This window comes from Gopherus flavomarginatus, chromosome 1 (assembly GCF_025201925.1).
Source record: "Gopherus flavomarginatus isolate rGopFla2 chromosome 1, rGopFla2.mat.asm, whole genome shotgun sequence".
Classification (NCBI taxonomy): Eukaryota; Metazoa; Chordata; order Testudines; family Testudinidae; genus Gopherus; species Gopherus flavomarginatus.
In genome coordinates, this window is record NC_066617.1 from 52,508,895 (window position 1) to 52,535,351 (window position 26,457).

Genomic DNA, 26,457 nt, shown 5'->3' on the forward strand with positions numbered 1-26,457 from the left:
GGCAGAGTTGGCCAAGACAGTCTAACAGTGCCCACTGAAGTCTATGTAAAGATTCCCATTTACTCTTTGGGCATTGGAGCAGGCCCAGGCAGAGCATTTTTTTCTGAATTAATAGGCTTAAGTCCCCCACCCCCAAGTCTATCTCTACTCAGGCTTCCCTATAGTCTTTCAATAGTTTCAGCCTTCACAGCTTTTGGTAACCTTCTGCTTACTCACCTCAGTCCTTCCCTTTTTATCTAAGAGTGAACCAATTTTAAAAGGGCTCACTGGTACCAGATAAGCCCTTAACTCCTGATTGCCTTCACTCAAGAGCTCTGCCTTACTAGCCCAGCCCTTCCCAGCTGTGTGACCTGCCAGAGAGTTCACCAGGGAATTAATCCCTGTCTGCAATCTACTGAGTCTCTGGAAACTTTCAAAAAGGCTTTCATAACAAAAGGGGGAAATTGCAGAATGTAACAGAAAAGGACCAAATCATTACAGTAGTACTGCTATAAGTAAGCTCTAGTGGTTTATATCATTGCTATTGGAATATTTTCTTAGATTATCTGGGCAGAGAGGGTGTGAGACAGCCACAATTTACCACAGGCCTCACATGACCCAAATTGCATATAGTCAAAATGGCCCAGGGCATGTAGCTGCCAGGATATAGGTTGCTGCAGCTATGCACTGCTTTTGCTCCTCATAAGCAAGGGCAGAAGAGAAACTGCTGTCACATGAGAACTTACCTAGGGAGAGAAGATGGTGGCTGCTTCTGTGGGACCCCAAAAGGCTCCCAACAGAGATCTCCCTCCTCTCTATCTTTGGCACGCTGTCACCACTTCTCTGAAGGCCTATGCTGCACAGATCTCCTCTCTTGTGTGCAGAGGCTCTCTAAGCAGCATCTCCTTCCTTGTTACAGAGCATGGTAGCCCCCTTATTAAAAATTATTCTACAGCAATAGCCCCAAATTCTGCAGTTTACAGTAGTGATAATCTGGCGGGATGGGCATTTATGGTAAAAAACTTTACTTTTTTTTTTTAATAAAGGAAAGCACTGCTTATATGTGCCCTGTCACAAGAGGATGTATCAACTGAGATACAGTGACAACAGAGGAGTAGGAAGGCATAACAGAAATGGATGAAACAATGGCAGAGGTGAGAATAGTGTAGAAATAGCAAACAGGAATGGAGATTCACTCACAGAGTGGGAGGCAGTATCATCAGAAAAGGGGGCTCATGGGAAAGAGAGTGACATTGGGGCAATAGGGGAAGACAGTTAGTAGACATGATAGGGAAACAGTGGTGTTGCCAGGTCATGGCTTTGCCTCCTGATCAGTGTAACATTGTACGTTTCTACATACAGAGTGCCTTGAAAGTGATATCCAAATGCTGATTGATTAATGGCTCATTTCTGGCATTTAGCCACAAGCCCATGCTGAGGGTGATGCAGGGCCATTTAACTCCAGTGGGAGCACTGGGAGGCATTCTGCAGAAAAGGTGGAGGGAGCAATACCCCTTTAAGGGGTGAAGCACACTTCCTTCCACCTCCCTGGCTGGCCAGCATGAGGTTGGTGATTCTGGGTAGCTGCATAAGGAGGCAGGGGTCCCTGTTTCCATATCCATGCAGCTGAATAAGGGCTAGCTACAATTTAGCTCTAAAAGATCTTATTGCATAACCAGTAGTGAATAAACAGACATAATTACAGTGATTCCTCACAACTTGATCTCCAGTTTAATCACTAAAACTTTTAACTACATTCTACGTTCATTGGAATGTTCATTATTATGGCTGTATTAAAACTAGCAAATGTTTCTGATGACAAGATCCTGGTGTAAATGGGCATAGCTCCAGAATCTGGCCCAGTGAATTTGCATGGTATAAAATCAGGACAGAATTTGGTTCTCTGTGTCCCTTGCATTTTTGTATTTGGACACAATGTAAATAATGTCCTTAAGAAGTAAAGTCGAAATTATGCACAGTAAAGAAAACATTTTGTTGACAGAACATGTATCCCAATGGGACATTTATGGCTTTACATTTGTGCTATGTTATATATTTGCTTTACAATGTTAATTCATTGTATAAAAATATCTATATTATCACATTTTGACAATGCAAAGAAGTCAGATTTTTAAATGTTACCTTTGTGCTTTGTCTGTAGATACTTCCTTAAAAAAAAAAAGTCAATGAATTATTTAAAACTTATGTCTGAAATTGTAACACTAATGCTATCAGATTTAAAGCCTTTGGAGAAGAGTCCAACATAGTTTACACACCACTGCACCTATTAATAGACCTGACTCCCTTTTCTTTCAATGTCAACTGTAACATTAATCCTTGTTTTAAATCATAGTGTCTCAAATATCAGCTGCCTCTAGTTGCAGAGTTCTCTTTCAGTTTATATCAGAGAGCTCAATGGAGTCTTTTGAAGAACCCAGTCAGATTAGAAGGAATAACTTATTAGAAGTTCCTGCTTTAAATGACTCTCTTTCAGAAGATGAAGCTATTGAAGGTACCCTTAAGCGTCATTTCTCCCCCCTTCCCCGAAGGCGGAATTCTGCTTCTTCAGAAGATATGGAACCAGAACCTCCATCTGCCATTGCAAGAAAAGTTTCATTTGCTGATGCATTCGGCTTTAATCTTGTGTCTGTTAAAGAGTTTAATACCTGGGATGTTCCAATCACATCACAAAACGATGACTTAGAAGTTAAAGTTTTAACTGCGGAGGAATATTTTCTCTCTCCTCTGTTTATATTACCTGCCTCACAAGAAGACCTTTTGCAAAAAGTGCGTGTACAGAAAGTACTGCTAGAGTCAATTGAATTCCTACCTGGGATAACATGTATGAAGGGCATTATTCGAGTTCTAAATGTATCTTTTGAAAAGTTGATATACGTGAGAATGTCACTGGATGACTGGCTAACTTACTATGACATCTTAGCAGAATATGTGCCTAATTCTTGTGATGGTGAAACTGACCAGTTCTTCTTTAAGATTTCATTGGTTCCTCCTTATCAGAGAAATGGAGCTAAAGTTGAGTTCTGTATACGTTATGAGACATCTGTTGGTACATTCTGGGCAAACAACGATGACAAAAATTACATACTACTCTGTCATAAGAAAGAAACTGTGCAGGAGGTGGATGATGCATCTCACGAAGAGGCTACTGACAAATACATCAAAGGTTGCTTAAAGACATCGCTAAGCAGGTGAGGTGACTTCTTACTAGTTTTCACTGGTTTTCAAAGTCCTCAAATACAAGAGTCACTATTTAAAAGTCAGCATTTTGTCAACAATAATCACACAGTTGTATCTGAGACACCAGTTTTTCCATATTTGAGAAAAGCGAATAATTGGTAACTTTTTGGTATCTGCTGGTTAATGCTGACTTTTTAACTGCAACCATTAAGCTTTGCTTCCACTTGTTGTCCAGGATTAGTAAAACCATTCTGCTCAAGAACTGTTTTCAGTAAAGCACATATTTATTTAATACAATTGTGTTAAGCCATGAGGTCAAATGTTATTATTACTAAATATGCCACATTTGCTGTTGGTTGGGAAGGTAAATGTGGATTCTGCAGCTACATGAAATAATAAAAATTAAGGGGTAAACACTGATTTTAATCTCTACAGCACGGAATTACAATTAACTTCAGTGGGAATTTGGCTGCACACTGAGGTGGGCTTATAGTCCCAAAAATTTTAAATTCAGTTCTTTGGCATATCAAAAACCTTTCTAAAGCAAAAAATATCCCCAGATTTTTTATGATATATGTCACCATAGTGTACTATGAATTCATATGGAATTTTCTAAATGTCATTACTAAAAACAAAAACCAGTAATGGTGGTTCAGGAAGTTTATAACTCAGGGAGGGGACTTGTTTCACTCAGAGCAGCTTGAACAATCTTCTCTGTCATTGGCTGGGCTGTGCTGCAGGTGGCCTGTAGTGAGATCTTCTTCCCAGCAGTGATGGATGTTTCTATGGGCACTGAAAAAAATCCTAAACAGGCAAGAATACAAAGGAGATTAACAGTGTAATACAAAAAAAAAAAGCCAAACACAGGCACATTAAAATAAGCCTTATCATGGAAGTCTGTTGGTTTATTTTAAAACAATGTCTGCAGATATGTACTATAGTAACCAGAAAGCAAAAAGTTAATGGTTAAATTATGACTTAAACTCACAAACTCAAGGAAATTCAGGAATATATCTGAACTTCTGGATTCCTATTTTCTATTTAACTCAACCTGTTATACATAAATAAAGCAGCACATATATGGGCTCTGTTCCCACTCCCATTGAAGTCAGTTGCAAAACTGCCATTGCATGATCAAGCCCATGAAGCTCAATCCTGCAGTTTTTGCTCAGGCACCATCCCAGTAGAAATCAATGGTAATGTTGCTTGACTGAGGACAGCAGGATCAGGACCATGTTTTGTCTACAGTTCTCTCTGCAATATCAAGGCACAACAGGTGAATTAATGATGAATTTTCAGCCTTAATTTTCTATGTAACTTCTCAGACAATGCTATTTTACCTTTGTGGTTTTAAATGCATATGGCCTATACTTCCCTGTGTGAGCAAAAGTGAAGGGCAGGATACCCGTACCCCAACTGGACCAGGGGCTGGAGGTACAGGAAGAAAGAAGTCAGTTGAGGACCCTAACCCTGCATATTGCTGCCAGACTTGAAGGGCAATACCTCTTCTATCTCTGTTATCCAACCGCTGTGATGAGCATCTACCACTTCCAGTTGTTTGCAATAACTGAATGGAAGAGCATGCAATGGACTTAATGGTGCTGCAGGCATTAATTCTCTCAGTTCTCCTATGGCTTGCCTAGAATCAAGGTGTGGGAAAGAAGCATGCCATGCTATGGACTCTCCCTGTCATCCCTGTATATGCTAAAGACTTGACCTGGGGTCAGACAGAAGAATGAACAATAAGAAAGGGGGTAGCATCCCCTTTAGCCACCTTCCCCTCCAAAATGCCCCATATGATTTTCGCATGGATTTGTTCCCTCCCATGCTATGCAGCAGAGAATCACAGGGGATGTATGTTGTTGTGGTAGTATAAATAAAAGTCCTGCTGCCTCAGTCCCATGAAGGTCCCTTTGCATGACATCAGCAAATTTCACTGACACCCACTTTAAATACCAGAGCAGCGTAAAGAGGCCTTAGTGTAAATAAAAGCACTCTCAAAGGATCTATAGAATCTGTCTCCAAAATTCTATGTGGGCCTGAATCTAATGTCACATCAGTGTGAATCCATGGACTTCAGGAGAATTACAGAGTTCACTGGTGCAAGATCAGATTCGGGCTCTCTGGCTCCAAAAGCACTATTACTTGCAGTGCATGCAGTACGTCCATAGCTAAGGTTTATTGCTACCTAGTCATGAAAACAGAGAGTTTTAAATGTTAAATCGCATCTGATGTGATTAGAGTGTTTTTTACTATCAGAAAGACACCAAGGACAAATCAATAAGAACATCTAGTCAACATTTTTGAAAATCAGGGCACTTACTCAGGTACCTATATATGGACTAACAGATGCCTAACGTTAGGGACAAATTTTAGAAGTCTTTAAATCTCATCTCAAAACACTGATAATTTGCCTGACGGATCATGCATCTTTCAGATAGATAAGTATTTAAGAGCTTTTTAAGAAAGGGATTTTTAACCAGATAGGTTTATTCACTGTGGGCCGAACCCTGCTTGCCTAATGCAGTGACTTCAGTGTGAACTACTTGTGAGAATAAGAAGAAAAGGATAGCATGCACTGTCAGAAATAAGTTACTGAGGATACACAATAGTCGTCCATCTTGGCACTCTATGGGACTACTCACATGAGTCAGGACTATTTGTCTGCAGCAGGGTAGGAATGAGCCCTGCAACATGATTATTTTTAAGAAACTGGACCCCCCAACATGGGCTCAACATACCATAATTTCATAATGAAAAGTGAACCTCTAGACTTATAAAAATTGAAAAGCACCTGGGTGTGATTATCAGAAACACACAAGTGCTTTTGAAAATCCTGGCACAATACTGTCGTCCCCCACCCAACACACACACACGCTTCTGTACTTAAACATGGCTAAACAGATCTGTTCTAAACTTTTTTGCCTTCCTCTGTGTCCTTCCATGTTGAGATTCAATCAAACATGAATTTTAATATCTGATTTATAACACCTTTCAAAAACTGTATCAGAATTGACAGTATAATATGTAGAAAAATGTCTTGCTATAATCGGATGCTTTTGCAAGCCTCAGAAATCATTTATATTCAGTGGAGTTTTGAATGGTTCAAAAACTCATTCAAAGGAGTTTTTATAATGCACGTTATTTGCTTTTTATTTGTTGGCCTGTTTGAGATTGTGCATTTGCCTTACAAAGTCCCGTAAGTATACAAGTCACAGAAAGAGAAAAAGAATATTAAACTCAAACTAATTACATTCTAGCATTTAATCATTTGAAGGTCAGCATTTAGAAAAGAGAAGAGTTGGAAAATGCATATGATTTGAATCACATGCATCCTAACAGATTAACAAATATAGCATTGTATAAGCAATAGTTGAAGTGAAAATTGACAATTTGTGCCTCTCACTCGGGTATCTTAACTTCATATTTCTTAAATAGAAGTTGATTTCCTGCTAGTTCCATTAAACTGTACCTAAGAAAAATGTCTGTTATACATAGCAGCAAGTATCTGATGAGCTGTGGAAACACTTTCAGTAAGGCACAATTTGTATTATATTTCAACAAGGCACAGACAACTAATCTGAACTATGGCCCTTGGTCCTGGAGTTTCGTACATGATTTTATTGTGGATTGATGCTAATACTGTCTTTGGTCATTATTTGCCTGAAGTCATTGGAATGGTGGTAGCAAGCATATGAGAGATGTGGCTGATTGGCATAAATATTATGCCAAGAAACAGATATGGAAATATTTGGAGTATGTGTAAGCATGAGTGCAGTGTAATTCATGATGGCAGTGTGTGCACATTTGGCTCCCTACCCTCTTTGAAATAGCTGGTGGATACTGTCATTTTTATCATAACTGCTAGAGATATCACCCACTTGCTTCTCTCGCTCTTTCCCCAAAATGGTACTTTCTAAATTGATGGTGCAGTTCAGTAAGCTGGTTGGTCGGTCTTGTGCTTTCTTTCCTAGAAGTATATTCTTAATTGCTTTATTGTAGCATTCTTCAAGAGTTAATACATCAATTGACTTTTCTCTGTGGACTGTCTGAAGTGATGCTAGTTTGAAACAGAAACAAAAATAAGGACAAAGTCTAGGATGAAGGTTATGTTATATGTAGTGAATAGGTGAAAGCTTAAAGGGTCAGATTTGATGGTCCATTTTGTCCATTTTGAGTTGCATAAGTGCAGAGTGGCCTTAAAGCTGCTGTTGATAGCTGGTGATGAGTCTTCCTGCACAACTGTCTGCTGGGCAGCTAGCAGAACCTGTTCTGCTGGCTTCTGCTCCAGCTGCTCCCCTCTCCTGGCGGAAGTGAAAGAAGAAGGCATTTGGGGGACATAACATGGTAAAGCTCCCTGATGCCCAATCCTCTGATGGCATATGGTCCCTGAGGGCCAATGTTGTTTCTTTGCAGCCCTAGCCTGTGCCAGGGTCAGACAGTCCTAAAACAATAAACTCCAACCAATTCCCTGTGTCTTTGCCTCCCCATCTGAGTGTGGCTGGGAGGGAGTGGAGAATCAAGGCTGGAACTACCTGAAAACTACTCTGGAGCATGTTTACTCCAAGAGCGTTGGTAGAACGACAAGATCCCATATCAAAAAGAAGGTGTTTAAATTATGTTTTCTTTTTAATCTTTGCTTTTGATTATTGTACATCACAATCAGAAAGAGGGAAACAGTGAGTGAAAAAGGTATTAAAACACCCCCTTCCTGCTTTGTGTACAGCTGTTTAATCTCAAGGTTGTTATGGAGAACCTTAAATCGTAAGTGTACACCTTGGTCAACATACAGACATGGGGATTTGACTAAAGCTCATCACTATTATTAGGAAATGACTATATTCACATTTCTTATCATGAGAGCAGCTGTTCCCTACTGCTGTTAGAGCAGGCTGTCCATTCACAAGGAGCCAGCTGAAAGAGCAGCATTACCGCTGTTGTCAAGCCAGCCCTGATGTTCCCAGCTTGCTCTCTATATTCTTCCTACCGCTACAGGTCAAAATCTGTGGAGGGCAGTTCTCACAGCTAGAGTGGTCATGCCGCCAATAAGAGTGATGATAATATGCTCCCGGAGCCCAGTCTTGCCCCCATTAAAGTCTATGATAGTCAAAACCTACAGTTCCATCATGCCCTGGCTGTGAAATTCACTACTTGCCACACAATTGTGCTCATGAATCCAAGGTTTCGTTTGAAAAAAAATGTTATTTCTAGCTCTCATGGTTTTGAAGAAAATCTTGAAGATGTGAAACAAGTGCAAAACACTGGAGTGCCGTCTGCCTGAGTCTGCAGACAGCCTGAAACAATATATCTGAGAGATGTTCATTTTGGCAGAAAAATCTATTTAACATGCCTACACCACTGTCCCAAATAGGTTCCTAAGCCTTTTCAAGTACCAAAACTACCAATGTCCAGATGCCTACCTGCCAAAACTTGCAGCTTCTACCCCCATGCGTGTCAGGTTTTTATAATTTTTGGTGGGGCCCAGAATGGGTCCAAGCAGAGCCAACTTGTCCATAGGACAGACTGGGGCAACTGCCCTGGGCCTTGTATTTTGGGGGGCTCACACTTCAAGGGGATGTAGGGTCCAGGGTGTCCTATGGGGTTAATGGTACCAGCAGAAGTGAGCAACCCAGACCTAGCCTGCCCCATTCCACTCTACCTCAACGGCTCACGGCATCGCTTGGGGTAGGAGGTGGAAGCCGGAAAGAGGTGGGGCAGGATCTTGGGGGAATGGGTAGAATGGGGATGGGGAGAGGGCAGAGCAGGGGCAGGCTGGGGCCGGGTCACTCGCTGCTGCTGGCACCAGGCCCCCTGCTAACCCTCCAGACTGCCCTGGACCTAGAGCTGTTCTGTCCATAGGATGGACTAGGGTAACTGCTCCGGGCTCTATGCTTTGTGGGGCCTTGTGCTTCAGGAGGATGCGGGGTCCAGGGCAGCCTGAGGGATTAGCAGGGGGCCTGGCATCTGCAGCTGCAAGCGACCCCTGCTCTGCCCCCTCCTCACCTCCATTCCACCCCTTCCCCCAAGCCCCCACCCCTACCCCATCTCTTTCCGGCTTCTGCCCCCTCCTCCAAGTGATGATGGGAGCTGGCGGAGCGGATTAAAGCAGGGCGGGCTGGGTCTGGGTCACTCACTGCTGCTGGCACCAAGCCCCTTGCTAACTACCCAGGCTGCCCTGGACCCCGCATCCCCCTGAAGTGTGGGGCCCCCCAAAGTGCGGTAAGCCCATACATTGGTGGAGCCTGGCCAATGTTCTTAAATATTGGTTCGAGCACAGATACCATGGGCCCATATAACTCGCTGCTTATGTCCACCCCGACAACTTTTATTTTGAAATTAGGCATTGTCATTATAAAAGTTTGCAGCATATTCAAAACTGAAGTCAGGGGATAGAAAAATAAATGTAATGAACCAACAAAATAAACAACATGCCGTAAGGGCTACAGTACTGACTGCTATTCATTTTCATATATAATTGTAAACCTATTTTTGGTCTGCTTCCGTAATGACAACACCATCTTCATCAGGATAGACTTTCTTTTTAAGGTTGGGTAATTGGTACTGTAAAGTATGAGGAATATTGGTCATGGCAAAGCTTGCTTGTGTGAAACTTGATTAAAAAAGACAGGTGTTTTGCAATTTGACTATCTTTTCTCAATCATACTGATTTTATTACTTCAGTGGCCAAATCACCTAACTTAGTTCTTTGTACATTATTTATCTTTACTTTTACATTTAGGCATGCTGAACTGTTTAAGTGTGTGAGACTCTTCTGCAGCCACTATAACTTCATTGGCTTCTTTAGGTGATTTCACTATATTGACATTTATAATAACTATGGGCCTGATCCTGCAACATCCACAAGAGCAACTTTATTTATCTGTTTAGTCCCTTTGAACTTCACGAGACTTCTCATGTGTGTAAGTGTTTGCAGAACTAGGGCCTGTGTCTGCAGTCTTTCATGCCACTGCTTAAGGATTTTAGGACAACTGGAAATATACTGCTGAAATGAATGGTTGTACTCCATTGTTCATTGTCTCAATTGTCTGTCAAAGTCCATTTGCCCACTGAATTAACATGATAATGAACATTTCAGTATTGTCTTTGACCAACCATTCTTGTGCGGTTCATAAATGTTCTTTAAATACAGTCTCAAAAAACTAGGAAGTTGTCATTATTTCAAATCCAGCCTAGTTCAGTATTGACCAAAAATTGTTAGTAACCTGGTGGCTGTTCAGTGAACTGTTTTATGGTCTCATTCCAGCTGTCAGCTGGGAAGTGTCCACTTCACAAGTTATATTTTTCTGTATCTATGAGTAAACATTTAAAGTGCCTAAAATTTGTTTACATGAAACACAGCCTGACAGCATGAGAGACAGATTTAATTAGCGGGTTTGTTACTAGAGTCACTCTAGCTGTTTATTCTGATGAAGAATTTTAAATCATGATCCAGCCACAGCCTTCTGGCTTTGCAGCTGAAGACAATAGATTTCAATTGCTCTGAAATAATTACTGAAGGCTAACCACATATAATTTTTAAACATAAAACTTGGATTCCCCTGCCAAATAGAAGAAGGGAAAAATAAATAAAATAGGCACTTTAACAGCTAAATACGGTCCAGGTCCTGGGATGAGGGAAGGGAAAAGACAGCTACAATAATGAGAACAAGCAGCCATGTCTGTCCTAGGAGTGGCTATATAGTCCATAATCCTTCAGTGGCACACAAGAAAATGTTGGGTGATGTTGCTGGCTAACATGTCAATGCCCAATAGGGGCATGGTTTTCTAGATATCACTAGCTGGTGTATGTCCTTAGCTGCAAGAACCAGCTGACTTTGTGACTAGAGCAGGGCAAGAAACAGGTTTCTTGTCCTGGAAAGTTTTTTCCTTTCCTGAATTGGGATGACAAAGCAAAATCTAAAAAATGTTAGTGAATCAACAACTCCCGCCCCTCCTCCACCCAAAAAATAAAATAAAATTGGGGGCAAGACAACATTTTGTTTTGATTTCGATCATATATATATTATGTATTTGGTAAATTTCAAAATGAATACTCATCATGAACCTAAACAAAACAAAAAACCCAACACTGTTTTTTTTTTCATTTTGAAAATTTCACAATGGGATGTTTTGACAATTCTGAATCTTTTCTTTCCAAAATTTCTTTGAGATGAGAAGTTTGTTGAAACAGGCATTTTCCCACAAACAGTTTAAGTTTTGACAAATCACCTTTTTGCAATGGGGAAAAAAAGAAAAGCTTTTTCTTGAAAAACTCCCCACCAACAGGGCCTCCCAGAGGATTCAGGGGGCCTGTGGCAAAGCGGGAGAGCTGAGGCGCTTGTACTCACCCAACAGCGGTCCGGGTCTTTGGCGGCATTTCCGCAGCAGGGGGCCCTTCAGTTGCTCCACCTCTTTCGCAGCACTGAAGGGCCCCCCACCATGGAAGACCTGGACCGCTGCTGGGCCAGGGCTCGCGGGGGCCCTGCGGGGCCCAAGGTCTGGGGCAAATTGCCTCACTTCTCCCCCCCCCCCGTGTGGCCCTGCCCACCAACTCTAATGACAACTTATTTGTTCCTGGTGCCTGCCGACAGCAGCAGCAAAGAGTACTGTACCAGACTGCTGCATGTGATGCTGCCCTGCACCACTAGGACTTCTTGTGAATTAGACACAAGAGTCAGAACCTCCGCTCCCATTTCCTACACAGGCTGTTGGGTGCATAGGCAGGTATTTGGATGTCCTTGTGGCAGAGTTCCTGAAAATAAGTGTATTAAACTCTCCTGTTCTTATTTTCTATTAGCATAAGAGAATAAATGGCACAAATCTCCTTGGTCTCCTAGCTTTTTTAATAGATATATTGATAGATATCTCATATTTGCCTTCTTTTTTTAATTCTAGTGATGCAAGAAAGATAAAAATCATTCCTTGGTATTGATCATATCTTGGTATTTTTGTGCACATTCAGAGCCCTGTTCAACCCATACCTGCTTCCAAGTTTCTACTGCATGCAAGCTTTCTAAGCCTCCCATGTGCTAAAGTCAGGGAACTGTCTTCAGGTAGTCCCCACTCACAAGCGGCAGAATAGGGCTTTATATGGTCACCAGTTCTGACTCCTTCATAAGGACACTATCTGTCTCTCTGTCTCACCTCACTGCCATATATCTATCTATGGTTTCTTTATGGCACCTGTCACCTTCTTACAGAAGTGGCTTGGTATACTGCAGAGATAAAGTGGGTGAGGTAATATCTTTTATTGGACCAGCTTCTGTTGGTGAGAGAGAAACAAGCTTTCGAGCAACACACAGAGCTCTAGAAATGACTGAGAAAGCTAAAAACCTTTTAAAATACCTCTCCTGACATATCAGAGGGCTATTGTATTTTTCTAGTTAACAGTGCAGGAAATGCTTTAAAGGAGGTCATGTAGCCTGAAACCTTCTCCCTGTCTGACTTTTCCAAAATAGATTTAACGTGATAGAGGTGAAGGAACCTGATGGATAAGAGGATAAAAACTCCACAATGGCATTCAGGAAGGATAAGAGAATGGGACCCTCACACCCCTCCCCAATCTCTTGCCACAACAGCAATTTGAGGTTGGGCCCGTACTCCCTCCAGAGGTCCACTACCTCATTCAGTGATCTGGGAAAGAGACAACTTTTTCACTCTCATACCAAGTTTAAAAAACTAACAACACCCCTGAAATTTAACCACTGACTCAACTTTCTCCCTCTCTGCAGCTATACAAGGGGTGAGCACACATCTTCAACAGATGGACTGGGGACAGGCACACTGGTAACAGGAAATAGTACTGATAATTTACAAGATTCCTTAACACAATCCCCAGCAGCTCTGTTACGCCTGTCTATTTTTCAGTATTCCCCTTGCCCACCATGCAGACCTTGTCTCTGCAGAAGTTAGCCCATGGTATGAGTGACTGAAGTTGGTTTCTGAGAGTTCTGTGTACCAAAGAGTGGGGTAATGTCTTCAGGATTAGGTTCTTTATATTATTCCTATGCAGCTATCTCCATAATGCTCCATATCTTAATGCTCTATGACTGTGCTACAGTGATATCTGGTAAGATAAAGAGTTATCATATATATGGCTAATCTAGCTTCATTCAAGATATGAGCAATACACTGCTTTTCAAAAGCATCATAACTCTATAATAAGCCATAGAAATTAGAGATGGACCATGCTAAGGTTAAAAATTTAGGTCTGAGACTAGTTCCAGGCTAGGATTCAGGTTTGGATTTGATGGTACCAAAGTCGCCAACTTAGAAACCTTCGTGACTTTGTAGATATATACTAAATGTTATAGATTGCACAGGATTGCCACTTAAACTCAAGCTCTTTTATAATGAGCTAGAAAATAAAACCTTATTTCCAGGGACTATATTTGCTTTAGGGCTATAATTATTTGTATCCCCAGACCTGGTCAAGGCACTTTGTTCTGTGCCATCTATCTTCGCATTTCCATCATAAACTAAGACAAAAAAAGAAGAAAATATTAGCAATTGGAAGCAATAATCCCCCAGGAAGCACTATCCCAAATAATCTTAATCAAAAATAGGTTTATTACAAACATTGCCTGAACCCTATTGGGTATTATCTATTCAGCAAAAAACATTCAATACCCTCACAGTTGCTCCCTGGATCAATTGGCCCTCATGATATTATTTATCATTTTTGTATATTCCTTTACATGCAGTATCTCCACCTAGTTATTTGCTACCAGACATCCTTTCTAATCTCTCCTTGTTTGAAAACCAATAATAATATTTTTGCCCTTTTATGGACCTTTTCTGGTTTCACTTCCTAGTTTGAGATGAGGCAACCAAAAGTGGGAAACACATTCAAAATGGTTTATATAATCTTATAATTTACTCATTCTACATATGGGAACAGTCAGCTGTAGACTTCCTATCATTGTGTACCTTGTTTGATTGATTTTTGTGAAGATTTAATGCCTGTGAAAGATACCGAATCAACTGTCCTGGATACTGAAGTCCTCTATTCACAGAACTGAAAGCAATGCAAGCATCCTCTCACTGCCTTACCAGTGTATCTCCACCCTGACTTAGTCCTTTGATGATAAGTCATTAAGTCTCCATACCCGTTCAATCCTTGTCCTCTATGCTATGACTGTCAACATGGAAGCTAATTAGTGGCAGTTGTTCTGTTTGTTTGGTGATATATGTCCAGTAAGAATTAGACTGAGGCCCCTCTGAGACTATTGGTAGTTGAAGGTCATATAATAATGTTATGCATATACGAAGCAAACATGATCTTTTTCAGGGGAAAAGGCAATATGCCATGTTTATTGGAGATACAACAATTAGCATATGCATTCAATCACACACACACACACGCTGGGCTGTCAATCGATCTTATAGTTACCAGTCAAGAGTCTGGATCAATCTAGAGACCAGCTAGATTGATCACAGGTAGAGAGGAGCCGGGTTCTGTTCTTCATGACATGATGATTTGAGGAAGTCTTGGCAGGACAAAGCCAAAGTTTCATGGCAAAGCACCCTGTTTACATAGTGATTTTCCTTCATTAGGACCAATGAGTTTTGCACCATCATGTTGTAATCAATTGTCGTTTGACGAGTGCTTGTTTTTTTAAATTGTTCTCATCCTTTATCTTGTTCTTTCCTCAGTCTCTCAGGGAGTTACTCATGCTGGTTTTGATCACAGCTATCTTGTCCCCATTGGTGGACACCTTCCACATCTTTTACTGTCGTCAATCAGCTCTCCTTTGACATCTCATTAGGGGCGTGTTGCAATCTCCTGGCACCTTTACTTCAGTCCTCAATTCCTTCCTAGAACATCTGGTCCAGTGATGGCCTTCATACTTATCTTCTAACACACACATTCCTCATTCACACACAAAATAGGATTGATTTACACAAAGCATTTGAACAGGAACATCAAATTGCAATGCAGGAGAAAACAATAATTGCATTCTTTTACTTATTTCAAAATGCTAAACCTACAACAAAGTGGTGACCCTAAAGGTTTATTACTGCCTTGAAATCAGTTTCAGACATAAGATTCTGGCTAATGCATCTTTACCAATGGCACACTAGGCCATTGCTTTCTGCTTTCAGAAAGGGTAGCTGGCGGAATATGGTCAAATCATATCATACATCAATACATTTAATACACCCTACGTTGTTATTCTTTAGCCTTCATTCTAAATTATACAAAAGACATAAAACATAAAATCCTAGTACTACAATAAGTCTCTGGAAAAGCAACCTTGCAATAAGGTATCAAATTTTACATATGACTTCAGTGTCATAGAATCTCCACTAATGGCACAAAATATTTACCTTTTAACACTGTATTACTTTTTAACACAGCTAAAGCTAATCATTTTGGCTGATGCTGTGCATTGAGCAGGTGGGTTCACTAAACTTTCTACTATAATTTCTAGATCTTTTCTTGAGAAGTAAGAACTAATGCAGAAACTATCAATGTACAAATATGCCTTACCTTGTTCTTGTTTATATTAAAGGTAATATGCTGTTGTATTTCCCAATTTTCCATTTTTCTTAGAGTCTTATAAAAAAATTACAAGATATTTACCTGGAATACATTTAATAGCAGCTTAAAAGGTACAAACACAGAAAACATTAACTTTGCTTCCTAGCAACAATGCCTGTGTAGAAAGAAAGAGAAAGTGATTTCCAAAGAAGGGTGTCCTCCCTTAATTTCTAGCAAATTTGCATCAATACCTTTATATACAGTCTCATATAAAGAAAAGTGTCTCTTGTCTGCTACCTTCTCTGAGTTTAAGACTGTCTCAGCAGGAGCTGCTGAAGGATGACACTTTTCTAATGATGATGATAAAGCAGCAAAGTGTGGAGACTGAAATTGAAATAATGATTGCTGTAATACTCTAAAGGTACGTCCACACTACCCGCCGGATCGGTGGATAGCGATCAATCTGTCGGGGTTGATTTATTGCGTCTCATCTAGACGCGATAAAGCGATCCCCGAACGCGCTCCCATAGACTCCGGAACTCCACCAGGGAGAGGCGGAAGCGGAGTCGACGGGGGAGCCACAGCCCTAGATCCCACGCCATGAGGATGGGAGGTAAGTCAAAATAAGATACGTTGGCTTCAGCTGTGCTATTCCCATAGCTGAAGTTGCGTATCTCTTCCCTCCCCCCTGCAGTATAGACCAGGCCTAAGCATTTATAAGGTTCTCAAGAGAAAATATTTTGGTCAAATCTGACCCAGAACAACAATATGCTAAAAAAGATAAAAAATGAATAGGAGGTTAATAATTGGGGCAGAGTTAGTATAATGGGAGCACGTTTTCAAGAGTTGTTCACAAATACATCAGACATAGGGTGCCCAGAGACCCATTTTTCAAGGGACCATCCTGTATTTAAGTCTTCCTGCCGGTGTCCCGACTTTTTCTAAAACACAGGCAAATTGTCCCATATTTTCTGTCTCCCGACCATCAGTGCTGGCAGGTCCTGCTGCTGGCCAGATCCCTGCTTTCCAGCCACCCGCGTCCAATTGTCAACAATGGGGATGGATGTGCAATGCTGGTGGCAGGGCGAACATGCAGCATGGCGGGGCGGCCGCTCCCCCTGCTGCTCCGTCAGTGCAGCCCCCATTGTGTGCTGACTCTCGGCCAGCAGGCCCCAGCCCCCATCTCATTTCCAGATGGCGCTGGTTGCGTGCTGCATGGCTGGTGAGTGCGGGCAGGCGCCAGGCAGTGGCCAGTAATGTGTCACCTCTGCTGCTCACCTATTGGCCCTTTATGTGCTCCCCGTCTTGCTATCCTCTCCCTGCTTTGATCCTTGGCTCCCACTGCCCCACTGCTCCTCTTTGCTTCCCCCACCCCCGCCAGTAGGGCGCGTTCCACTCCCAATGCTGTGCAGAGAACCAGCCCTGGTCGGAGCACCCAGCTCACCAACAGCCTGGCCAGCAGGCTCCTTCCTTCTCCCACTGCCTCTAGCTGGGCTGACGCACTAGGAAAGCCCAAGACCCTCTGGCCTGGGGTGCTGGCCAGGAGGAGCCAAGCCCCTGGGAAGCCTCTCTGCCTCTCAGCTAAGCTCTGAAGTGGCTGGAGAGGGAGGGGGGAGAGAGATTTCCAGCCTGTTAGTGTCCTGAACCTGCAGGCTCCATAACAACCCCCGGGGTGGCTTAGTGCCCTCTTCACCCATCCCCATCCACCCTGGTTTCTGCCCCAGGGAGCGCAGGGCTGCTTCGTCCTGTAGGCACTTTCCCTTGCTAAGCCACCTCTCTGGCTGGGTTCACTGAAGCCCCTGCAGTCAGGTTCCCTGGATCCTGGTGAACAAAGCATCCTGAGGGCTTAACCTACTCCTGCCTGTGCTGTAGACGGAGGTGGCTGGGTTATGTCGGTGGCCAGGGGCAGCTCTAGGCATTTTGTCACCCCAAGGATGGCAGGCAGGCTGCCTTCGGCTGCTTGCCTGCGGAGGGTCCTCTGGTCCCGTGGCTTTGGCGGACCTCCCGCAGGCATGCCTGCGGGAGGTCCGCCGAAGCTGCAGGACCAGTGGACCCTCCGCAGGCACACCTGCGGTAGGTCCACTGAAGCCGCGGGACCAACAGACCCTCTGCAGGAATGCCTGCGGGACGTCCACTGAAGCTGCAGGACCAGCGGACCCTCCACAGGCAAGCCGCCAAAGGCAGCCTGCCTGCCGCCCTCGCAGTGACCGGCAGAGCGCCCCCAGTGTCTTGCCACCCCAAGCACGCACTTGGTGTGCTGGTGCCTGGAGCCGCTCCTGCTTTTGACACTGTGGAGGTGTGAAGAAAGCTGCTTCCAGTCACACAGGGGGAGGGGGGAGAGAAGAGATGAACTCTCCAAAGACACAGAGTTCATCCCTCTCCGCCCACATCCACTGCTATAGCTGGAAGCATCTCCTTTCCCTTCCCTCCTGCACAGTGCCAAAAGGCTGCTGCTGGCCACATTCTGGTGTGAACCCTGGCAGAAATCTGGGGAGGGGAGAATGTGACCGTGTGTGCCCCTCACGTGTTGCCTTGCTAAGACACGGCGCAGGGTACCAGGAGAGGTGAGTATGTTCCAGGAGCCCAGCCAGGCATGGAGGGCTGAGAGAGTCGGGCAGGGAGGGTGGGGTTGGTCAGTCACCCTCACCGTTTGAGAGAGAGCTCTGGGAGTGTGTGTGTGTGTGTGTGTGTGTGATCTCTCCCTGTGTGTGTGTGAGGGGTAGTGGTTTTATGTCACCTTTTTCCCATGTGAACCCTAAACCCTTAAAGCTAAGAAGGTAAAGAAAAAGAATCCAACTACATAGTATTTCTTTTTAACAGGGGCTCAGTCAGCTTGATGTTAATTTGAATGTTTGTGCAACATAGTTCTGATTGATTGCCATTGAACTTGCTCGAATACGAGTAATTTTACCAGGTATCCCATATTCAGCATAGAGAAATGTGGTCAGCCTAATCAGACATCACATAAAAAACCCTTCCAAAAATATGGTCCCATTTTGAAACTATAAAATATTCTATTCCACTTGATAAATCCTGAACACATTAAAAGTATCAGTGTTATCCACAAACCTATATTTATATAATTAAATTAGATATTCTGCCTTTTGGATAACTGTCACCTCATCTCTGTTGTTTTCACCTCAAGACTCTAATTGTTTCTTTTATTGGAGCTAACCTACCAGTGTCCTTGGCAGTAGAGTTTATGGCTCATGCATTTACAGCAATTGTTTGGGCAATTTGCCATGTAGTATAACAATTGAAAAGCATTTTGCCAGCACAGGCCCAAGTCGTCACATCACAATCCTTTTTTATAATAGATAGTCTTAGTCTTGAAACACAGAAGTGATGCATTCTTCTTATGGTAGATAAAAAGCACTAAAGATGCCCTTTGGAAAAAGGAAGAAAAATGCTAAAGCCCTAAACTGCATGGGAAAAAAATACCAATGTCAGAATGGAGCTAATTAATTTGATGTTGCAAACAGAGAGAAAAGGGCCTTGCATTCATTAATGTCAGCTCCAAATGGGAGCATACAGTTCATACAAGCAATAATCAGTTTTATTTTAGGCAAAATTTAGAGGTAAGTAAATCAGAAATATACACTGATTCCTGCAGTAACAATTATTTCCCTCTTTACCTTTATACTGAATGTCCACCTGTCCGCTTACTAGGGTGCAATGTTTGAAAAGAACCCGTAGCTTGGGGAAGGGGATTTTGTGGGTGGAACTGCTGAATGAGCTCTACAACCCCATCCTGCAGTAGCCTCTATGCCTCTGCAGTGTGGGCAGTGCCACATGGAATGGTCAAATACAGAAGCTGTAGATCAGTGCTTCCATATATCCATGTTTGTGATCCATGCAGTTCATTGGCCCACTAGACAAACCCCATCCCTCCGTGCTCCTGATGGCTAGAATGCTGCAGAACTCAGCTACAAGACACACAAATGGCTGCAAAGTTCCCCTGCCAAACTTTCTTCATAGGGATATCCCGTTATGGTAGAACGATGGGTTTATGCTGCCTTACAGCTGTTCTGGATCCCTCTAGGAGGTGTTTTCAAGCATTTATAGGTAATGGGCCAAATGCTGCACTGTGGGGCAGTCACGTTGTGCTGACCATGTCAGGAACGCTCCAGAACAGCTTGTGGCATACTGTTTCCTATGCTGTACCCTGGCTATCAGTATAGGAGGGATTAAAGGGGCATGGACAGGGCTTCCCTGTGCCCGAGTTATTCTCAGCTTCTCTATCATCTCCTTGGGACCAATGGCAGCTGACACAAGTCAGGGTAGCATTCAGGCTGCCCTAACTTATGCCCAGGGCACAACCAGCCTTGGCTTAAAGCCAGCATTGCACTTCCCCTTCCTGAGTTGTGCACTCTTTGGCTGCCAAAAGTATGTGGGCCAATATTTATAGGAGTGTGGGGTCCATGCATAATAAGACATCTTGCAGCGTGTGGATTGTAAATCTGTGTTCTCAACACTTTATAACTTGGCTTTATCCTCTGTTTTACACAGGTCACTGATCAGCCATCAAATGACAACTATTCCTGGTGACTTCTGACCTGGAGTGTATTTGGGGGTTGGTAGTGGAAGATATCAGTGCCAACAACCAATAGATGAAAGGCACAATACCCATTACTAATCCCAGGAGTTAATGACTCCCCTCCCACAAATAACTAATTTTCAAATATGCCGGTATAGGGATGGTCTACACTAGAAAGTTAGGTCTACCAAACTATGTCGCCCAGGGGTATGACAAAACCCTCTGTATAGACAGTACTACGTCAATGGAATAATTCTTCCTTTGAGCTAGCTAACCCTTCTTGTGGAGATGAGTTACTTAAGATGAGGGGGAGATGTCTACACTGTGGAGCTGTAGCACGTCAAGTGTAGAAAAACCCCAAGAGTTCAATGGTGCTTAAAAATGAGATCCACTCTGTGCAACCTATTGAATTAAAAGTCTATATAGTCGACTATATAAACTATTACATTGATTCCAGACTCCTTGCTCAAGCAAAACCTCTTTTTAAATCAATAGGAGATTTGTCAGTGGAAGGAATATTGGATTAGGGCCCTATGAAGGCAGAGCGCATGCAAGGGATCCATTTATTTTTAGTCATTACAGGCTAAATCCATATTATCATAACATACTATAAGGATTACAAATAACAAAAAATAATCTGATATATGAGGAATTCCATTACAGTAAGGAAATTAAAGTATAAATATGTGTTCTTCAAGGACACCCAAATGCCCCAGTTACAGTCAGGATCCCATTGTGCTAGGTGCTGTACAAAGGGAGGAAGACAGGAGACATGATTCTGATGTAAAATACATTTGTGTAAATTAGGTGTAAGCAGTAGTGTTACACCAAGGTAAATGAGATCAGAATCAACCCCCTGGTCCTGTATATTGCCATTCATATAATACTACTCCTAGACCTCTTCTTTCTTGCTTGCTTTAAGATTAGTTTTACCTAATATTTCTGTTTTTTTCCCTTAGTTTCTTTCACTACGTTAGGCCCAAGTTTACTGAAATGTTATACTAATTTAAAAATATGAAAATAATTTAAAAATTAATCAGAGATTTTCAGGTAAACTGACTGTTTCAAGAAATGTTGATAAAACTGAATTTGGCCTGAGAGATCATACTTATGTTCATATATACTGGGGTTCTCTTTGGAATTGTATGTATACTTCGTGTCTTCCTACAGTACTACTGTTATTGTATATTTTCATGGGAATTTTTTTCCTATTTGTGGATTCTGAATTTCTTTAATACAACCTATTTGCTGGTTCTGATGTGAGAGTTGAATGATGTGATATTTTGAAAGCTGTAACAGTGGGATGGATTAATGAATGTTTTATATTTTTATTGAAGCATTAGTACCATTGGTTCACCCTCTATGCACCCTACAAGATGCACCGTATAAGAGTTGTAGTGAAAAGTGGATGCTATACAATTGTAATTATATATGAGGCCCTACTTAAATTGTGAGATGATAGTCAAAAAATTGCAGCTGAGGTGCAGAGAAGCCAAGGAAAATTGTGGAAAAGTAATAATGGACCTTATTAATTGTGGTAATAAAGTCCATGATTACTTTTCAACGATTTTCTGCTGTTGGTTGCCCGAGGCTGAGAGCAGGGGCCTGCGGCTGGCAGCAGGGGCTCACACTGTTGGTTGCATGGGGCTCCTACTGTCAGCCCCACGCGTGGCAGGACTCCCGATGTCAAAATTACAGTGGAAGCATAATATTCCGCAATATCACAAGTTCAGTAGGTCCTTAATTACATATACATTTACAGCTTCATGTACATTAATTACAATTTCTAGTATATATTTATATAGAGAGAGAAATTCCAGGATGGGGAAACTGGCGGACTCCTCCTGTTTTAGGTGGTGAGTGAGATTTGATCTCTGTTTTCTCTAGCCTCTCTAGATCTTGGTTTCTAGATCTAGGAGAGTTTTTATTTGTTCTAATCTTGTTTCAGTGGCATCGTCTAACTATGATGCTCTTTTCATCAGCTAATACCTCTCAGTCAATTCTAATGGTATGATCGATACAGGAAGTGCTAGGAGAAACATTTAGTGGGGGCGGGGAGGGAGGATCTGCTAAGCCATCTCTAAAAGTGACCTTGAAGTCTCACAAATCTATTGTTTTAGCATTTTGTGTTTTCCTCTGCTATCACTCCAGGATCAAGTATGTTGCAGACTGTAAGCCTTATTCCAAGCCCACTGACGCCAATGGAAAGATTCTCACTAGCTTCAGTGGGAGCTGGAAAAAGCCCCACATCTGCAAAGCGCTTAGTGAAAGTAAAGATATTTCTGTTTAAAATTCCTATTCCTGAATTTTGTGGTCAGTGCAGCTGTTTAAGATTGCATTAGTTAACAGTCGCGGTTAACATAGCAATTTCTTATTAAAGAAAAACTGCATCCATTTAATGCAGACCAGCAGGCCCCAATCTTGCATGGACAGATCCCAGCACCTGGTTGCAGCCCCACTGAACTCAACAGGGTTCTATACAGGCTTTGGTGTTTGCTTACTTGGGGACCCATTTGGAGGGTAGGGCCTAAAAATTAGACCAGGAAAAATTAATGTGCCCCATTCATCAGTGAAATCTACTTTTAATTTAGTGCTTAATTGCCATCAGCAAATTGACAATTCTGAGTCTTGCCATTATACTGTCTTGATCAGTGAACAGCACCATAAAATCATAGAATATCAGGGTTGGAAGGGACCTCAGGAGGTCATCTAGTCCAACCCCTGCTCAAAGCAGGACCAATTCCCAACTAAATCATCCCAGCTAGGGCTTTCTCAAGCCTGACCTTAAGAACCTCTAGGGAAGGAGATTCCACCACCTTCCTGGGTAACCCATTGCTGGGCTTCACCACCCGCTTGCTGTTTGCTTTTTTGACTGCTGCTGCACACTGTGTGGATGTCTTCAGAGAACTATCCATGATGACTCCAAGATCTTTTTCCTGATTAGTTGTAGCTAAATTAGCCCCTATCATATTATATGTGTAGTTGGGGTTATTTTTTCCAATGTGCGTTACTTTACATTTATCCACATTAAATTTCATTTGCCATTTTGTTGCCCAATCACTTTGTTTTGTGAGATCTTTTTGAAGTTCTTCACAGTCTGCTTTGGTCTTAACTATCTTGAACAGCTTAGTATCATCTGCAAATTTTGCAACTTCACTGTTTACCCCTTTCTCCAGATCATTTATGAATAAGTTGAATAGGATTGCATTTATTCCTGTCCTTTGTTCCCTGTCTTTTAACCAGGTCTCAATCCATTAAAGGATCTTCCCTCTTATCCCATGTCAACTTAATTTATGTAAGAGCCTTTGGTGAGGGACCTTGTCAAAGGCTTTCCGGAAATCTAAGTATGCTATGTCCACTGGATCCCCCTTGTCCACATTTGTTGACCCTTTCAAAGAACTCTAAAAGATTAGTAAGACATGATTTCCCTTTACAGAAACCATGTTGACTTTTGCCCAACAATTTATGTTTTTCTGTGTCTGACAATTTTATTCTTTACTATTGTTTTGACTAATTTGCCTGGTACTGACATTAGACTTACTGTCTGTAATTGCCGGGATCACCTTGAGAGCCCTTTTTAAATATAAGCATTACTTACCCAGAGGGTTCCTCCCACCAAGAGCCCCCAGGAGCCAGAATCCCCCCAAAAGGACCCCCCACTGGGAACTCAGTCCCTCACTGTGGATAGAAAGCTTCAGAGGAAGATACAAGAAACCCTGCAGGGGGTATATGTCCCCCTCAGAAAATCCTTATTCTAGTGCTACCAGTTAATGAGAAAAGCACATCAGGGTAAGCATCTCCCCAGTGCCCTCTGTGGTAAAGACTGATGCAAAGAGATTATTTAGTTTCTCAGCAATGTCCTTAACTTCCAGCCCCTGGAACACCCACCATTTCTTTTGCAGGCTTCCTGCTTCTGACATACTTAAGTAATTTCTTGTTTGTTTTAATAATTTTAGCTATTTGCGCTTCAAATTCCATTGTAGCTCTCAAATTCCTTCTGACATATTGCCTACTGTAATATATGCTGCTTTTGCTGGTTGCACTCAGGTAGGGTTTCCAAATTTTGAAGGATTTCTGTTTGGCTCGAATAACCTCTTGATTCTTGCCGTTTAGCTATGCCGGTTTACTTCTTGTCTTCCTGGTTCCCATTTTTGTTCAGGAGTATGCATACCATCTGAGACTGTGGTTGTTTTCTTAAGTAGTATGCCAGCCAAATCTAAAGATTTTCTGTACTTCTTTTACTTTACCTAGTAATTAGAGGCTTTTTTTTAGGAATATTAAACCTTTACTAAAACAAGTTAACAGCTACTCTATTAATGGGCTCTCCTAATGCTTGTGTCAAAGCTTATGTCTACCCTGCAATAAAAACCTGTGGCTGGCCTGTAGCCAATGACTTGGGCTTGTGCAGCTCAGGCTGCAGGGCTATCGAATTGCATTGTAGATGTCTGAGCTCAGGCTGGAGCCTGGTCTCTGAGTTCCATAAAACAAATCTAAATTTAGAAAGGTATAAGATATAACATTTATGACTATCACACTTCTCATTGTGATTGGTGGGAGCATGGCGTACAAGCATACAGACACAACTTCTGCCAACTATTTGTATACATTAAAACCACTACAAACTTCTGCCAACTATTTGTGTAAATTAAAACCACTACAACCTCTACCAATACTACCCATTGCAGAGATTAATAGCCTCTGGCTGTCGGCCCAAACCTAAGAAATCAGAGCAAACAAATGCAACTTGCACTGCTTTCTAAAGTTTTCAGGTGTTGGGCCATGGTGAACTGTGCACTGGAGAAAATTTATCCTGGGAGTTACTAGTAGCATATTTATACAGAACACACTGCCCGATGTCCCCAATCCTAGACCTTAATAGTGCCCTACAGCATCCTAGAAGAATAAAATTTCTATTAGACTCCAGTAAAGGGAGGGCCTCTGAAATATCTAGTTCTTAAGACAGTCAGGATATTATAGATATTAAATATTGAATTGTACCTGGAAGCAGATATGTGACAGTGCAACAAACAAATCACAAGCATTATATGTTCATATTGACCTGCACCATTTAAGAGGCAGGCAACCACGCTTTGCACTAGCTGAATCTTCTGGATGGTCTTTGAAGGTAACTCTAATAGATTGTATTAAAGGAGTTACATTAGAACACACAGAAAGCATAACTATCCATTCAGATATATACATAACTATAGGGGGAAATGGCAGCAGAGATCAGAAATCAAGTACTGGATTATTCTGTGATCCAGAAATCAAGATGAAAATCAAAGAATAGAGAATTGTGCACTATAATCTCCCTGCAGGTATTGCATGACATGTAAATCTTCAGATATAGTCAGGTGTCATCTCAGTTCAGGAACATTAACATTTTGCATAGTCATATTTTGTTATTGTTAATCTTATTGTAAATTAAGCGAGTGTGTTCCCCTGTAAATCCTTTCAGCACAACTTTGGAAGAGCCAACTGAGGGATGAATCATATGCTCATAAGCATCTTTTGTATATACGGTGGTGTGCCTTAAGATCCTGATATACTTCATTAGAGATCTACTTCATTCATTTTAAGAAAGAAAAAACGCTGAACTCACAAAGGCAGAATTTTCTGTAACCCATACTCCTTGAGATGTTTAGCTGTTTGTCATAGTGGCCAAAAAATTCAGGGGGTTTCCCATTTGGGTAGTGCTAAGTACTCTCAATGAAAATTCAAAACCCAAGGATAGTCAGGATGAAACTCTTTGAAAATCCAAGATTTGCATTCCAAATGTGTATCTCCATTGGAAACTAAGTTGTGTTTTGCTGTTTAAGAGCTAGATTGTCCCTTCCCCTCATACCAGCAGAGGGGACCGAGCTGTACTCTATGTGAGAGTGCTAATTCTGCACCATCATTGGCATCTTTTCGATAACCCCAGGATAGTTCATCTGCCAGAACTCCATGGAATTTGCGGGTAGGCAAAGGGCACGAGAAGAGAAGGAGGGGGCAGCTGCTCTCTGTTGCATTATATCCTATAATCAAATAGGATTTAATGCTATTTAGAGTAGCAACCATGGAAGGAGTTAGTCAGCCATTGATAGTGTGTCTCTTCAAGTAGCCAAGCTCTTAAAATGAAATGGGGGAAGGGGATGGGCCCTTCCACTACACTGGGTTACAGTCCAGAGACCATACAACTAGCAGCCATGGGCTGCTCCATCCAACTCCTCACTGCTGCCTCCCTAGGAGTCTTCCTATTCAGTCTTTCTCAGAACTT

At 42.1% G+C, this 26,457-nt stretch overlaps 1 protein-coding gene across 2 annotated transcripts in view; it reads left to right on the forward strand.

Moving 5' to 3' along the window:
• The first annotated feature begins 2,370 nt into the window (after positions 1–2,370).
• Positions 2,371–26,457, forward strand: part of PPP1R3A (protein phosphatase 1 regulatory subunit 3A) — a 40,024-nt gene continuing 15,937 nt past the window's right edge. The window contains exon 1 of one of the 2 annotated variants that reach the window (XM_050936090.1): positions 2,371–3,188. In XM_050936090.1, coding sequence (XP_050792047.1) covers positions 2,395–3,188 — 794 coding nt within the window. In that variant the 5' untranslated portion in view covers positions 2,371–2,394. Of the gene's footprint in view, positions 3,189–21,995; positions 22,055–26,457 lie in introns of those variants that run through there. The other variant, XM_050936091.1, reaches the window with a different exon arrangement.